Source organism: Aplidium turbinatum, chromosome 11 (assembly GCF_918807975.1).
Source record: "Aplidium turbinatum chromosome 11, kaAplTurb1.1, whole genome shotgun sequence".
Taxonomy (NCBI): Eukaryota; Metazoa; Chordata; class Ascidiacea; order Aplousobranchia; family Polyclinidae; genus Aplidium; species Aplidium turbinatum.
In genome coordinates, this window is record NC_137482.1 from 16218449 (window position 1) to 16235648 (window position 17200).

The 17200-nt window shown below is 37.0% G+C and overlaps 1 protein-coding gene across 1 annotated transcript; it reads right to left on the reverse strand.

Moving 5' to 3' along the window:
- Positions 1-1731: 1731 nt before the first annotated feature.
- Positions 1732-16098, reverse strand: LOC145779391 (sodium-coupled monocarboxylate transporter 1-like). The gene is made up of 13 exons (XM_082590970.1): positions 15876-16098; positions 14750-14951; positions 10124-10241; positions 9306-9412; positions 8805-8920; positions 7918-8058; positions 7296-7425; positions 6979-7067; positions 6217-6329; positions 5498-5652; positions 5010-5132; positions 2992-3157; positions 1732-2457 (listed from the first exon to the last, which is right to left on the reverse strand). Exons 1-13 carry the CDS (start codon positions 16058-16060, stop codon positions 2297-2299), a joined length of 1806 nt encoding a protein of 601 aa, XP_082447096.1. The 5' UTR covers positions 16061-16098; the 3' UTR covers positions 1732-2296.
- Positions 16099-17200: the final 1102 nt, after the last annotated feature.

The window sequence follows — 17200 nt, forward strand, 5'->3', positions numbered from 1 at the left end:
ATGGCCATCGTTGCTGTTGAATCTCCATCGTGCCGTTGTGTTACTTTTTTTAATTAGGGCTGATCAAATTCTTCTTTTGGCCTTTTTGTTCTGTTCTCATTGTGTCTTGAAACATTATTGTGCAACTTATTGTTCTGAGAATATCGCTACTTTTTTCTAAAACGCTATCGAGGATAATAAACTGTCTTGACTTGTTGAGCGATTGAATCCGATTATATAGTCGACTGCAAGCAAAAAAATGTTGTAGCCTACGTTTGCAGCTAGATCTAGTGTGGTTTGTATTAATGCTCACAGATTGCTTGTGTAGATCTAAATGCTTTATGTGATTACTTAAGTTGTGACCATTGTTTGGTCTGCAGATGCACAATACCGCAATGAAGGCCAGTGCTCTGCTACTATCCGTCAATCGTTTTGAAGCTCACGAATCTTGTTACGCTTCTTCTACAAAATTTCACAGTAGCCTGGTTTTGAACATCTATCCTCGGACTGACAAACCCTTGATAAGTTATTTGTGGCAGTTTCGCATAGGCCTACTTGTAGAGGCTTTTGACGCAGGGCCTGTTAACGAGACTGACAGAGCGAGATTTACCGATTGTTAAAGCGGTTTTAGCCCAATTTTGTACATGAAGAAACCGCAAGGTGAAGAGGTGCTGGTTTGGCCCTCGGGGTGTGCGCTTGAGCAAGGTCTGTTAGGACTGCTCTCTATTTAGCGCAGTGGTTCTCAACCTGTGGTACGCGAAATGATTTTTGATGGTACACAGTTTGTTTTCAAGAAAAAATTACAGTTTTAACAGAATGTTAAACAAATTTTTTCTATTGAAATAAACTATGCAATTCAACCATCGTAATGATTGTATAGTTAAATATTTTATGTGACATTCAATCTGATTAGACAGCAAAAACCATGCACAAGGAATTACCTCCAATAAACTTCTGCTTGAGCATGGCCTCTACATACAAGATTTTGGCTCGTAACGCTAATACGCAGGTGTTAGTTTTTCCCAGTACCTGGGAGTGTGAGCAGGGTTTCTCTTCCTTCATGTGCATCAAAACCAAGAGTCGAAATCGCCTTGAAACTCCTAGATACGATTTCCGATGCGCTGTGACCTCAGTCGGACCCTGTCTAGATCAGCTTGTGGAGAAGAAACAATTGCAACCATCACATTAACTTTTGTCCTGTTGGTGTGTGTTGTGAATAAAAATCAGGGGATGATTATTGATTAGCCCGGCGGGGTGATCTTTTTTTGTCATCAACATAAACTTCTTCGAGAGGAGTGGGCCGCATTTGTTTCGAAATTTCCGGGCTGACTAATTAGCTAATCCGCCCCTAATAACAATTCTATTTACATTTTGAGTAAAGCTGAGTTTTTCGATAATAATTTGTTGGGACACAACAAGATCATAGAACCTCGAGGTGGTACGCAGTAAAAAAAGGTTGAGAACCGCACTGAACTAGAAGATATGTGACGCACGATCGCTGCGATAATCTGGTGGTCTTTTTCAAAACCCGAATTCTACAATAAAATAACGATAAACTGTCGCACATTTTATTTTGCATGTAAATCACTGAAAACTGGTTTGTTTAAGCAATCTCGATCGGCTGTGATTCCTTTTTGCTGTTAGTATCAATGCTCTATCAATATGCGAAAATAAGCAGATTTATGTCAGGTTAATGAGTAGTGGATCTACGGTAGAGACAGCCGGTTCCGGCCATTAGTTTAACAAACCCACCAAATTCAACTTCATTTTATTTTCGATCAAAATAATCGTTAAAAAAGTAGTTTTCCTGCTACTACATACAGCAGGCTGATTAGGGCATAGCCTACAACCAGTAAACTAGTATAGCCTACATCTAACTGTACATGACTGTAATATGGAACGCGCAAGCAAAGAAATGCAATATACTGCGAGTAGGTATCAGTATGTTAATGACAGGTCAGATAGACCTCAACTCAGAGCTACTAACTACGCTTCACATTCAAATAATACCCTAACTATCTGTTGACGTTATTTAATGTTCATATATTGCTATTTGACGTATTTAACTGTAACCTATCAACGATATTAATACTTCTGTTATAGTGTATCATGCTTTCCACAACTAGATAATGTAGGGCTGTGGGTTAATAGAATGATGAAACCCTTTAAAGCAATTTATTAGTTGCAAAGTTCACATTTCGTTTTCAATCGTATATGCAACAAAGTGGCCCTTGACCTCCAAAACAACCAAATATCCTTAAAATAAACGTTGAGCGATGCAAAGCCTTGATCAGTTTAACTGTATACCTAAGGCAATTTAATAGCTATTGCTATCCACAATATCAAATTGATTGCTTTCTTTTCCACGGACGTAAGCAGAATCACTGCACGAGCAACCTTTTGTGCCAACGCAGCAACATATATCTCCTGGAAATGCCAACAGTTTCCTATCTACATACTTCATTGTTTTTAATCCACCTGAAAAAAGAATAACGGGCTACACTTATGCTCACATGAACAAACGTCGTGAGAAAGTAGACCCGCCACAACAGTAGCACTAAAAAAGTTGCGCACACAGTAGTGGACCACTGGTACCAGTACAAAATGAACACCAACAATTTTAAAGAAAGTTCACAACACTGTTCAATAGAATTAAACTGCAGCAGTAACCCTTCATTTTTTTTAATAGATTCATTACCAGGCAGCGGTGAGATGGCTCAGCAGATACGGCGTTGGTTTTCCAACAATAAGTTACAAACCTGGTTCGATTCCCAGCTTAAGCTGGTTGTTGAAAACACCGCTCACCTCTACCTAGGGTGTAATAAATTGGATAGGAATAATCGCCGAAGGAAAGGCGGTCGAGGGAAAGAAACTAGGCACCTTACTTTCCTTAGTGCCGAAGGCTTAGTTCAATGAGAACCTTGGCTTTCCCGAAATTTGAAATCAAGTATGGGACCATGTTTGCCTTACTAGCTAAACGCAATAAGTTACACCATGGCTACCTGGACTCACCTGAAACTAGGCTGACAAAAAATCCAAGTAACCACGTAACTCCAACCAAAAATAAGCTGTAGTAGCAGTACGACAACGAATAGAATGTATTTGTTACATCAATCTGGTAGCTATTTGATTGGATGAGATTCATAGTTCCAGTTGTATTTATAGTGATGTTGAAAGCCTAAAACAGCATTTGCATTAAAAAATAATCCATTGTCTAACAAGTGGTAAAAACTGCACAACGAAGTGTCGGTTCGACGCCGCTCCAGCGCACGAGATTGTATTTCGGCAAAACACGATAGCATGCCAAAACAATGGGAACAGCTGACAGAATGACTCTTTGTCTCAACAAGTACGCAAAGCAATCAGGGTTAAGCTCTCAAAAAAGCTTACTCAGTCTGAAAATAAAGATTCCGACAATCAATCAACTTCTGAACTCAGATTTGAAATTCTTTGTTAACTCGAATAAATATTTACCGAGAGTGTAGTCTTTAGATAGATTAGATGGATGTTTATTGGCTGCTGCGAAAAAGATGTACGATAAATCAAAACACAATTTACAGTAAAACTGTTGAAAAGATTACAACTAAAAAAAGAAAATGATAATAGCATCACAGCAGCGGGAGGCTGCGAAATGACCATTCAAGGTCTTCAAGTCAAGCAGCCACTCCTAAACTCATCAATGATAATTATAATTGGCTAATTGAGACAAATAAATAAATTACAGTGAAGCTGTCCAAGACGAAAAAAAATAAAAAATTAGGTAGGCCAACGAAGCCTATGTTACAATTGCAAGTCTGATTAATAATTTAGCATTTGCCTAATATGTGCGAATAATTTTCTTTTTGTACATTCTGTTAAAAGTTGTGAAGGAGGATTTGCGAATTTCAACTGGTATATTATTCCAAATTTTTGCGCCAAATTGTTTTATGGAGCGTTGTAGTTTAATGGTTGTTGTCTTGAATAATACTTGAAAAACTTACAGCTACAACGTGCATAGGCGTAGCCAGAGGGGGGGGCGAAAGGGGCCATGGCCCCCCCTAAATTTTCAAACTTTCGATTCCAAAGTTGAGCCCTTTGTTGAAAATATAATAAAATTTGTAGAAATTTATAACGTTTTCCAAGACATCTGGCTATTAACACCCCCAAAGACTTGTTTTAGACAAACAGAAAGAAACCAACAAATTTTGCAAATCGTAAATCGCGCAAAATTTACGCGATTTACGTTTCTTTTAACTAATTTGTGGAAGCAATTTCAGAATGGCTTACTCTGTTGGGTTTTTGTGTAGTTATTGAGTTTTGTGTAGCTGAGTTTTTGGTGTTCTCTAATTTTAGCCGCACTTTTTGCCCGTTCGTGTGTAAGAGCTACTTTTAATAATAGCTGTTTATCTGCTAATAAATTTCATACAAATATTACCCTAAAAGTGTTTCCAGAAAGCGCTATAATCCATTATTTGAGTGTAATTTTGCAAAAATTTTCCGGGGGAGCATGCCCCCGGACCCCCCTAGAATACGCGTGCCTTGGCCACGCTCTAATCCCCACCACTTTTATTGCTTCCCTTGCTCAACCCGCCAGGATACGTCACTGCACATCAGGTGGCGACGGCTTAAATCAAACACTTTGTCGTCCTCTTCAATTCATCAAATATTTGCCCCCCCCCCCCAATTTTTTTTTCTGGCTACGCCACTGACAACGTGTTGTACATTAACGTTTATTTTATGCATGTTTGTACGTTATCGTTTCTCTGCTCGGCGCGCATTACCTTGATTGTTTTCTCTGTTCGCGTCTCTTGGCTCACTCAATCTCAGCAAGCCCGTTTTCCGAGCCTTTCTGGCAGTGTTCAGTTTAGGGGACTTTCTGTTGCTTTGTTCTGATTCTGTGAGACTGACTTACTTTGTTCGTTTTATATTTATGGCTTGTGTTTTGCAGATGTACGTCGTTTCTTAGTTCATTAAAGTCTAATAAATGGTCGTTTCACAACGTATGAGTTTGAGGCCTAACCAAACTACATAATGCTACTTTTGGCACTCACATCACACCCATCTGTGGACAGTGGCAGCTCTCGTGTAAATTCACTTGATGGTGGATAAAGTGTTGATCCGATTCCAAGCCAAATTCCCACAGCCAGGCCACCCACGAGCCCGACAAGTGTACCCTAAAAATACATCAAAAATTGAAAACAACGTTTAAACATTTTATATGAATTTCAGTTCACGTAAAAGAATTATAACTATGCCAAGTTTGGGAGTTTTTTTGCCAACACTTAAAGTTTAAAAAGTATTTAATTTAGGCCTACGTGTCTACCTTTCTTCAGTATGTGAATAGCACATCCTTAATAAAATAAAACTGTTGTCTGTATGTGGCAGAGGCAGACAATACATTTTCAAACACGTTTGTAAACATAAAGATGCCATATTTCTATGCGCATGAAATCTTCTAAAATGGTTTTGGAAGGCAAAATGACACACCTTTGTTTATTTAGAGAGACGCATGAAAGTCAGACTTAACACAAATTCTTACCAAGGAATTCGCAACTGGAGTAAAAAGACCAAGACAAAAAACTCCAAGCATCGGTCCTCCAATAATTCCAAACATTTTTAAAGCAATAGTCAAAATCTTATCCATAAGTGAAGCCAGAAAAGCAACTCCCAATCCAAGAATTCCGTAGAATACCACTAAAACGTTTCGAATTTTTGTCACATTTTCGAAACATCTGAGATGCAAGATCCATTCATACTTTATAAGCATTGGCATCAATTTGTGGTGCTTTTTACATGAAAAACTAGTAAAGAAAAAAAAGTTATTACTCACCAAGATTAACTCGTGTAGGCTAAGCTTTGAATTTTTCATAGAAGATTGACAAAAAAGGGGTGTGACCTTAAAAACTTTGGTCTTTTTTCGTGGAATTTAAACTTGAAAATTAGAAATCGTTCAACTACTGTAGAAGAAAACCTTATCGACTTTTGGGTTTGCTCACTCCGTGATTTTTAAAAGACTATACACAAACGTGTTGGTGTTAGACCAACTGCGGAATTCTTACCAGCTACAGTAAAAAGAAAACTTAAAATAAGAGTTTAATGCTTTTAGAAAGCCATTGGTATTTCACACATGATTTCACTTTACAGTGTTCTGACGTATCGTCTTTAAAACAACAATCTAAGAATTTCAAATTCATGTCAAGTTTGAAACTTTAATTACTCAAGGGTAGTCAGATGATCATAACTCGTTGCTTGACTCACCTAAAGCCTTAGAAAGAAGAACAGCTTTGGACTCTGACATATTTGGAAAGATTGGCTTTAAAAGATCTTCATACGTCGAGCAGGCAAGAGCATTTATTCCAGTCGAAACGGTGCTATGACAAAAATGTGAATAAAATTGAATTTTATAATTTTATTAAATTTATTTTTCTTATAGATCTAAAGATTTTTACAACCCGAATTTTTAAATCAATGCGGCTCTAAATTGCTGGTTTGGAAAAAGAAATTCTGCTTAACCTGCTTGAGCCACAGGTCAACATTGAAGATCTGGCAGAAGACTATTGTATAAGCCTTACTTAAAACAGCTTTTATTTGTCAAACATTCTCTGGCTTGGTCAGTTCACGCAGAATTAGCTTAAGTGTTAGAGGCGAAAAATTATTTTTGTTATAGTACTATTGGATTAGCTGTGCTGATATGCAGTAAAAGTGAAAATCATTTTAAATACGAAGCTTGGTTATTAATTGGTTTGTAAATTTTTTTTATTTAAATTGAAATGGTACTCCATCGTAGCCTTAATATTTGGCGATCAATTTGGCCACTCATGCCAAATAATTCACAGAAATCAAAGAATTCTTTCAAGAAACCTTGCGCCTCAAACATTTTTCACACTTTGTGTTATCACAATATTTTTGCCACAACTGGAAAGTAGGCTACACTATTGTTTGATGACGTTTATTACTGAAAAGTGGGCTATAGAAACATTAACTACCACTGTGACTGAAACACACAGATTCGAAAGTTACCTTAAAGTTCCACTGTACGCACTGGCTACGAATAACCCGGGAATACCGGGAGCAACACTCAAGATATCCATCACCAAGTATGGAATCAACTGCAATGCAAAATATTTAGAAGCGATTGCGTAAAATTCTATTTAAACGATCAGACGTTTTTGCAGATAAGAGTTGTAAAATTAATATACTTTATAAACCAAAACGTAGACTTTTAAAAACCTTGCATTTATTTTGTTTACATATCTTAAGTGTACAAATTGCGGACTCTGCAGTAAACATAGACCTAGCCATTACGACGCAAGCTACTAAGTATAAAGTAAACCTACCTGGTCGGTTTTTTCCACTCTTTCGATTGTACGAGGGTCGCAAGTTGCGTATATAGCATACATAACAAGACCAGTAAGACAAGCCAAACTAAGCACTATCAGTAGTCCAAGATCATTCAAATATAGAGACCTAATATCAAAGAGTTTTATTGAATTAATCGTGGTAAGTTTTCCTCTTGTGCACAAAAAGAAGTTTCCCACGTTTCACCTCTTTAAAAATAATAGAGAACAACAACAACACGACATGTCATGGGTCATACATGATTAAAGATGCCAGAAAAAGTTTGCAAAATAAAGTAAACAAGTGACTTAAGAAGAGACTTGCACTAGAAAGTAAACATAGCTGAAATGGACCTTTTTAGCCACATGAGCCAGAAACATTTGTTCCCTCTTCCCTCTATTACTTACCCCCCTGCGAAAACCTATCGCAAGAGCACATCTTAAAGATGATCTGAAAATCGGGATCATAGAGCAAAAAACTTCAAAGTTGGAGTGAAACAGCCTGGTACTGTCAGTTTAAGTATAAAAAGTCACTCATGAAGCCAATATTTTTGCTGGTCGCTCCGCTTTGTTAAATTAAACTGGTAATAATTTAGCCACTTAATATTTTATACATGCTTACAATTTTGCTTGTCGCAAACTTGAACAGCTCAGGTAGCGTTGAACCATAGACTGGTTGACGGCGTACACGCTTAGCCAAGTAAATGAGCCACCGATGCATATTGACCAAATGGTATGACGCACTCGAGGGTCAAAATCTATTCTGGAGTAAAAAAAATTGATTTTTTTAGATCAATAAAGCCAAGAAATTAACACTTGATTATTCGTATTATAAGAAAATGATTATGATTAAGAAAATATTCAACTTGTTCAAACGCCAATCCTTTATATGAATAATAATTTAATCCGTAACTGAACGCAATGCTGAAAAATTTGAAATATTGGCTTGAAATTGCCAATTATGAAGACTTTTAATGGACTTTATTTTACAACCAACCAAAGAAAAGAAAAAAAAAAAAAAAAACTGTTGTTCTGTAAAGTAAATTATAACTATTAAATCACAAACAAGCATTAAAATTTATCTTAAGGAAGGCATGGAAATCACTTTCCTAAAAAACAGCTTCGATTTTCTGTCCGGAGTTTTTTCCCGGAACTTATATGCAAGTTTAACCATGTGGTAACGAAATTGAAACCAAACCGTTTTTTTACTTTGTTTTGTTGAAATAAACGTTTTCATAAGATTTGGCTTCCGTTGTGCTGTCAGCTTTAATCACTCGAAGATTTTAAAATGGAGAAATCTTTATAATATTTAAAATATATGTAAAATTAGGCCTTGTTCTTCAACGATTAATTAATGAAGCTAATAAGAACAAAGGGCATAGGTGAGCCACAAACAAAAATAAAATCATTATTTCAAGTTAAGATTTCCAGTGAATTTCGTTTTTCCGAAACAGAATTCGTTTCGAACGTGTTCAATCGATATCGACAATGACACAGTATATCACTCACTGCAAAAAATCTATCCTTCCACCTTCAGATGCGATTTCAAATACTTTACCAAATCCACCAACATCAATGCTTCCTTTGATTATAATGGCAGCAAATCCAATCCACATCACTATGCACTATTTACAAACAAGTTAGGCAGTCATAATTGCTGTCACGTGATGCTATTTAGTAGCCTTAGGCTAAATACCGTTATACATTGCCAAGTAAGTAGCTTACGACGCTATGTGCAGTGTGCACTTGCAGAAAATCAGGTTCAAATAAAAACACAGATACAACACCTGTTTACGTGAGACGTTTACCTGAATAAATTCAACTTGTACATACGTCTCCAGACAGCAAATCAGTCGTTTTTACATTGATTCAACGTCTACAGACGTTGTAATGTCAATATAAAAAACGACTGATTTGCTATTTGGGTTAAAAATGCGTCCTTCCATGCAAACAACAGCATTGGTAAGTTTCGTAAGTTTACAAATGTGGAAGAGTAAGAAAACAACTCACTTGAACCACATCGTTCCACACAACCGCTTTCATTCCTCCGATTGATGTGTAGAAAGTGCATACCACGGAGGTGGCAACAATAGATACGATGAGGCTGAGTCCGGTCACTGGGAAGAAAATTGTGATGTACCGGTACTCAATATTGCCAAATTTGAATTTAGCCTATATTTTTACAGTTTATACGAGAGAGATTTCAAAACATTTGACACTTGACTGTATTTCGTTTGTTTTTACAACATACTTTCAGTCCTCTGTATATACAGTAGTTACTTAAGGAAAATAACAACTTCTGTGAAAAATTTCTGAAAAAAATCTAAACGTGTTCAAGCTCAACAACTATAAAGTCATTCACCATATAAGTATCACTTTTTATACAACGTCAACTATCGACGGTCGGCTGCATAGCCGAGTGGTGAGAACACTGGAACGGCAATCGAAAGGGCGCCGGTTCGACACCGCTCAAGAGCATGCGGCTGTGTTTGTGGCAGGACACTTAAAGGTATGCCTGAAGGTGGACACGAAGATTGGCTTCCTTGCCTTCCTCCCGTCCACTTAATCTAAATCTTCAATTACCGGGTGTAAGCCTGGATACGAACAACTATCGACGCTATTTTGCACCCAATTAATGTGAAATTATTTATTATTTTTAGTACTATACAACGTCTATTCTACAGAGTACAAAAACAATATGCTTGTAGCTTGATAACTTTACAAGTTGCTCGTACCAACAATGAAGGTTTCTGCAGCTTCCAATTTTGTTTATTCGAAGTTTGTTAATTGAAAGTGAAAAGAAATCACAAGATCTTTTGTACACCTACCTTTATTTAGTGCAAGAGCTGGCATATAAACAACCATTCCCATGTACAAAACAGTCTGCACGATGAAAGCCGCCGTGCATGCAACCCTCACTGTTCGGTTGAATCGAGCTTCAAGGTACTGCCAAAAGAATGACACTCGAAAGTTAATTCACATGTAAAAAGTGACCAGGTTCAACTCACGTATCTATCATGATACTTTCTTCAATTGTGTTAATTATACCAGTAACCATATCACGATATACATCTATCCAAGGACCATGAATAGCTTCATAGGAAGTGAAAGTTATGGTGTGAAAGTTTTATGAACGTGAAAGTTTTGTAAAGGATTTTTATTTTGAAGTACAAGTAGGCTACTATTACCTAGTCCTAGACGTAGGCTACAACAGTTAGAACAGTTCAAACGCATTTTCGGCTGATATAGGGCTACTGCAATATGCCTGGTTACAAAGTGTTTTGAACAAGTCGCGTCGATTGGAAACACTTTCTGGTTTACTTTTTTTTTAAAGCTTTAGGCCTACAGTAGACAACAGTTTTGCAAAACACAGTAGAAGGCTACTTAGGAGCAAAACAGTTAGAACACCTGGTCAATCTCGTCAAAAATAAAGAGCCTAAAATGCAGATACATTTTTTTTATTTGGAAACATCACAGGGAAAACAATAGGCTACATGTCAACATTTAATATTCTAATAGCACTGACGATAAAACAGTCTGGTTATAAAATCGTTTGCTAAACATGAGTTAAGTATCTACATTTTGGGCTCTTTATTTTGTGATTAAATTATGCAGCAGTGCTTGTTATCTTATTTCTTGTTTTTCCACAGTCTATGTCGACGGTCGAAAACAAGTCGTTCATGTGACATTTTGAGAAATTCCCTTTTTTGCATTTTCAAAGCCTATGCACTAAGGCAGTGGTTCTCAAACTTTTTCAGCTTGTGGCACATTAGAAAAAATATAAAACGCACGCGGCACACTTACAAAAGAAGAAAAGTTGCTTTAAAAAAAAAATTTTCATGTGTCAATGCGATGGATGTGCTTGTTTATACCAATATAGGCTTCGACTGAAACGAGGTTGCATTGTTGACAAACATATACCCGGATTTTATCGTCAATTCCAAGCAGTCTCTCTCGTTTACAGCTTTTAATTTCAGTCAAAACAGAAAAGCCATGTTCACATAGCCATGAAGATGCAAATGGCAATATAATTTTGATTGCTTTTGCACCGATCATGAAATAGAAATTGGAAGCAGACAGCCAAAACGCATCCAAGTTTTTTTTGTGGAAACAACGTTTGAAAAAATGGTTGTTTCGTAAATCAATGAGCTGTTCTTCTTCTGCAGAAAGATTGCTTGATTTATTGCTTCCAAATGGTGGGAAGTAATGTTAGCAATAGCAATAGCTAACATAGCAGCCCAATAGTGACGTGGTAATTACCCTGCTGCATCGGCAATGCCATAATTGGTTTCATCGTCACATGTGCTTATTTATCATCTATTGAAGGAGTTAAAGCGCTTTTAAGTCGCATGCTTGTCTGAATGGCTTATTTTAAATATTTATACAGTTCTTTTCCAAAATTTCAAAAAGATTCGCGGCACACTTGAGAATCTGTGGCGGCACACTAGTGTGCCGCGGCACACAGTTTGAGAATCACTGCACTAAGGGCTATCTACTACTAAAACTAAAGTTACAGATATTAATGCTCAAAGTAAAAGCATTAATAAAATTTTAAAAAAGAAAAAAAATTGTTTTGTTGGCTTTTTACTCCAAGGTGTAAAAATGCACTTACGACTTTTTTGTTTTCGACCGTCGATGTGCGATGCAAAGAAAGTATGCAATGGTTGAGGTTCTTTCACTTTATAAAGTCTCTCACTAAACCCATGCTGTCAAATGTGTTGTTATTCTGAATGTGAACATGAGGTTTCGATATGTAGGCCTAATTATTTTATTCCTTGTCGTCGTCGGTATTTCAGACGGCAGAGAACACTGCACAACTGGCAAAACGTAGTTGTAGAGTTCCATTCAACTTGTCGACTTATAGCTAGCCACATGGCATCCATGCTAATTTAAGACAGAAAAGACCACGCTTCGTCTGGCCTCAGTTATTCAACCAATTTATGTGGATCAGATTCTTGAGTCCATTATTAATACAACAATTAGAAATGATTTTCACTGCTTGTATTTCTCATAGGCGGGTACAAAGTAGACTATATGCTACAGTCGGCCTACTTTAAGGGTTTGGAAGTTATGTAGGCTGCGTTTCAATGTGGAACAACATTATGTTTGTGTCATAACGGGATATCACAACATAGGAGTTACAGTACAGTAGTTATGGCGGTTGTGTAGATGTGTCTTGCTCATTGACATGATCCCTAGAGAGCATATTAATTATTAACAATTCGTTAATGCGATCTTTCGATGTAGGCTAATCAGCCACCCTACTGCTTCCTCAAGATTCAATTAGGCTAACCTCATGCTTGCAAACACGGCATTAAGTTAGGGTGTTTGATATTTGTGGCTAAAACGCTTGTGTACAACATATGGTCTGTGGCTTTTGTTTAGGCTATGCATGGCCACCTAAAGATACTGCCTGATTTGTCACATTTTGCAGAAATTTCCAGGTTTTTCTAACTTTGGGCGAACGTTTAAATAATTTTTTCTAAAAATTAGATTTTTAAGCTTTCTTTATTCCTTTCCCCAGATGACACAATAGGTTTTAACATCCTCACATGTTGAAAAACAAAGAAAATTTGATTTCGAAGATTTTAGTCAGACTGTTAATTTTCAATAACAGTCTGATTTTGCGTTTTTCAACTTACTTTTTCTCATTTGCTACTGCTTCCCCAAGGCAACAAAAAAGTTTTATGTCATTAGGAAACCGCAAAAAGTAAAAACATCTCAAAAAATGTCAGTCAAGCATCGACAGTAGCTGTAATCAAAATCTGCAAAATGTGACAAATCAGGCCGCATCTCCAGGTGGCCATGGGCTATGTAAGATTCTCGCCAAACAGTTTACAGCAGGCTATAGATTTTTATTGAGTAAGGAAAGTTCGAGACCTGTGGCCAATGGAACTGTTTTTATATCTATTCCCTACATGTACAGATTAACTACAGTCAGGGGCTCTATCCACTTTTAGAATTCGGGGGGGTGATTTTTGGACAGTGGGCTAAAATCGTCATAGTCATTTCAACTTCTGGGGGGCTGCGCCCCCCAGACCCCCCATTGCAGCATCAGCTTCTTTCTGATCGAAACATAGGGTTTCCAAGTCGTTTCACAAAGTATGTTTCGGAAAGCGCATTTTTGGTAAGCAAACTGGTAGTCACTTAACAAGAAATAATTCTGGCACTGCAAATGAAAACTCGAACCAATCATAAACTACGTTCTCCGTGACGTGAAAAAGGGCGAAAAGAAGATGATACAAAGCAAATCAAGTGCTGGATTTTCTATCAGCTGTTTGTTTGTTTGTTTATTTGTTTTTCATATTTTTACCCTGCATTGCGGGAAAGCGGACTTGAGCGCTATGCATCGGTGTACACCTTCTGACGTACACCTGACCCACGCTGCAGCCGACGGCAATGTCTGTTTCCGGTTGTCTACTCTACTTATGACTTAAATTAGGTCCTACCCATTACTCGAAATCGATCACTGGGTAGAGGCAATTATACTTATAGTGAAGTTTCTTCCCCAGAGAAACAACAGCAAGTGCGGGGGGGTGGAGTCGAACATGCAGGCTCTCGACTGCGAGGCCAACGTGCTAACCACTCGGCCACTGCTGCCGACTAAGTTGGCAGCTGGTTGGCTTTTTAGGGGTTAGGGTTAGAAAGTAGTCATTTCATTGACGTGGGTTCGATTCTCACAACTGCTATTGCTCTTTTTTCTTTTGTAATTACCAAATAAAGTTCAAAGCAAAGATTAACTGTCTGGCTGAGTGCGAGAAAGGTCACAATTGGACGGTAGCCTCTTATAACATGTTCTGATTGGTTGGCGGCGTTATTCTATCTAGTCATTTGCAGTGGCAGAATTTTTTCTTGTTAAAGTGGCTACCAAGCAAACTAAGTTAACTTAAAACACAGTGTAAACGCCTGGCTCGTAGTTCAGGGTTGCCAAACCAAAAAATCATATTGAAATGAAATATATTCATATTGATAAAAAATTCAAAATGTGCTAACAGCGAAAATATATTTTTTTAAATTTGATCAATAAAATATCACAAAACCTTTTCAAAGCCAAATCAGTGGGGGGTGATTTTGCATCGATCACCCCCCCCACTCCAATTAGTGGGGGGGTGATCACCCCCCTCAACCCCCCTTGGATAGAGCCCATGACTACAGTTAATGTTCAAGAAAACTTTTTAATGGGATTGGCCAATTTCAGGCACATAAGCCTATACGTATTTTATCTAATTTGCATTTTGAGAATGAATCACAAGCATAACTAATTGTAGTGTAATATTTTTTAAATACTTTCCCCTATCACCAGTGGAACACATGCAATTTTCACAACACTGTTTCAGAGTAGCTAAGTAATCCTGTGAAACCTGTAGACATCATGTAGCCTAAAAAATGCAGAAATAGTTCATAAGTACCAGCACCAAATTAATCAAACGTGTTGTAGTCTAATAGCATCATACCTCATAAGTGCTTGCTATACCCATCCTGTAAAATATTGGAACGAATATATTGGCCGTAACGATAGCAGTTACGGTATAAGAAACGAAAAACCACCAAAACATTGTGCCATAAGTGTAAACTTCTGCTGGAGTTCCAAGCACTGTAATGGCAGACATAAAACTTGCAGTCAAGCTCAGCGCAACTGGCCATCCGCTCATAGATCTGGAATATATAAAATATAAGAGTTTCTAAGGAGTTACAGCCTACTCGTCGCCTCGAAGTGCCAAAATAAATTATAGGACTTGTTCGGAAAAGTGTAGTCCAGCCAACACAGCATATTTAGCAGTAGCCTAAACTTGTTGCAAATTTGCAGTGATAGGCTATAAAAGGACAATAATATTGAAAGTGTGTTATTTTTAATTTTCTTCAAAAATTTTCATACTAAGTTACTCCCCAAAGGTTGTCCTTCCAAAAAAATTACGGTATTTTTGTCACTACAGTTTTTGAACTAGTAGCCTTTAGTTTTTGCCATCTGCCTGTCGCTGAAGAGCAAACAAGGCAAAACTGGGGTGGGAATGCGATTTTGTTTTCAGAAAATAGACGTTCTGGCGAGAATTTTATTGTGGTTGAAACTGGTAGACATACCACAGATACAGCTGGTTTTACTCTTACTCATTGCAAGAGAAACTTTCGAACACCAAAATGAAAGTAGTTTGGAAAGTATGATTACAATGAAACGATAGATCTGTATCAGTTTTAACATTCTGTATTGCCAATTTTAGACCACGTAAAACCATCAAGTTCACGCTTTAAATGTCTTAAAAATATTTTGCTTTTATAAAAAAAAATGTAAATCCAGAGATGCTGTTGGAAGTTGAAAGTTTAACGAAAAATAGAAATCGTTGCAATTAATTTTTGCATTTTACAACCTCCTATGTATCAATAGCATTGCTATGGCGAAATTATTGCATTTATTTATGACAAATTTGATGAGCATGCTTTGTACGAATTAACGAATGTTAAATTATGTTGTTTATAAGGATAATACAGTCTGGTTAATAATGTAGTAGGCTACAAGAAAAAAATGACGGATTTTGCTGTTTGGATACGACCATGCTAACACGCCATTGAAAGTTACACACTTACCTTCCAGCTAGAAGATAATTTTCTGAAGTCTTCTTATTTTTGTCTTTGATAGCAAAGTAAACTCCTATTAATCCAGATATAAAAAACAGGACTCCAAACACACAGTAATCCGCTACACTAAAGGTTGAAATTCTCATCGGAGGAGTGGATGAAGAAGTGGAAGCTGACGCAGTAGTTGCATCCATTTTAACCAGTGCTTGTCAAGTTCCTAGTCCTGCAAATGTAGCCTACAGACAAAAATGATGATGTTTTATTTGAACGCAAAACTCTTCAAGTTGGTGCGCGCTGTTCAAAACAAAAATATTTCGTTTTGCTTCGATGCTTTGTAAACATAGAACTCGTTTAAAGCAATTTTTTGGGGATGCGGTCGAAACAAAAACGCACAAAATATAAGCGAAATGTAGCTGTAAACTTAAAAATAGGCTAGCCTCCGTAGCCTTGCGTCATTGAGCGTTCTATTCAAATTTAACATAAGCCTACTTTTTAAACACTTGATATTTTTTGTTATTTGTTTTATTGTTGCGATGCGTTTTATGCGTTATGTCTATGCGTTTTACTTCTAATCACCTTTCGTCCATAGAATACAATTTCTTTTTTATTTCCTTTTGATTTACCTTGTTGTTGATTTACCTACTTTACCGTTGATTTACCCCACTTGTAAACATAAAAACAAATGGATTGGTTTGCTTCAAAATTTTTCTGCGGATTACCAACTAGGCTACATTACAATGTGCGCTGGTCTGCGCTTGAATAACTTTGTGAAGCCTACACTTACTAAAGCAGTAGTTTTTTGACCAACTTTTTATATCAGTTTCTTGGCTAGCAAGAAGCTTTGTAGACCTATTCATCATACAAATTATTTTTTCTGCTTCATATAATTGTGATTTTTGATTAGTGTAAACATGTGTAAATAACTTAACTTCTATCACTAGATTAAATAAATTCTACTGGTAAACCTACACCAGATAAAAACCCTTTTCTAAAACTACAAAGTAGTTAAGGCTAACTACTCAAACAGAAAACTGAGGTGGTTAGCTCTTGTAATAGCCACCGTCTAGCACTGTATGCTATCATCATCACTGCTATCATCAAATCACGAAAACAGAAAAAACGCAAAAAACACATCTCCCTCACGTTTACAGCATATAGAGGCAAACTTAAAATTGAAAGAAATCAGCTACGTGCAACGATGTTGTTCTGTTTTTGATGTATCTATGCTTCACCGTACTATGACTAATTGTTGATATGGTCACCTTTGATTGACGAACATCTTTAAACAATCCGTCATCATAAAAAATGTTGATTAAAGCTTGAACTTCATCAGC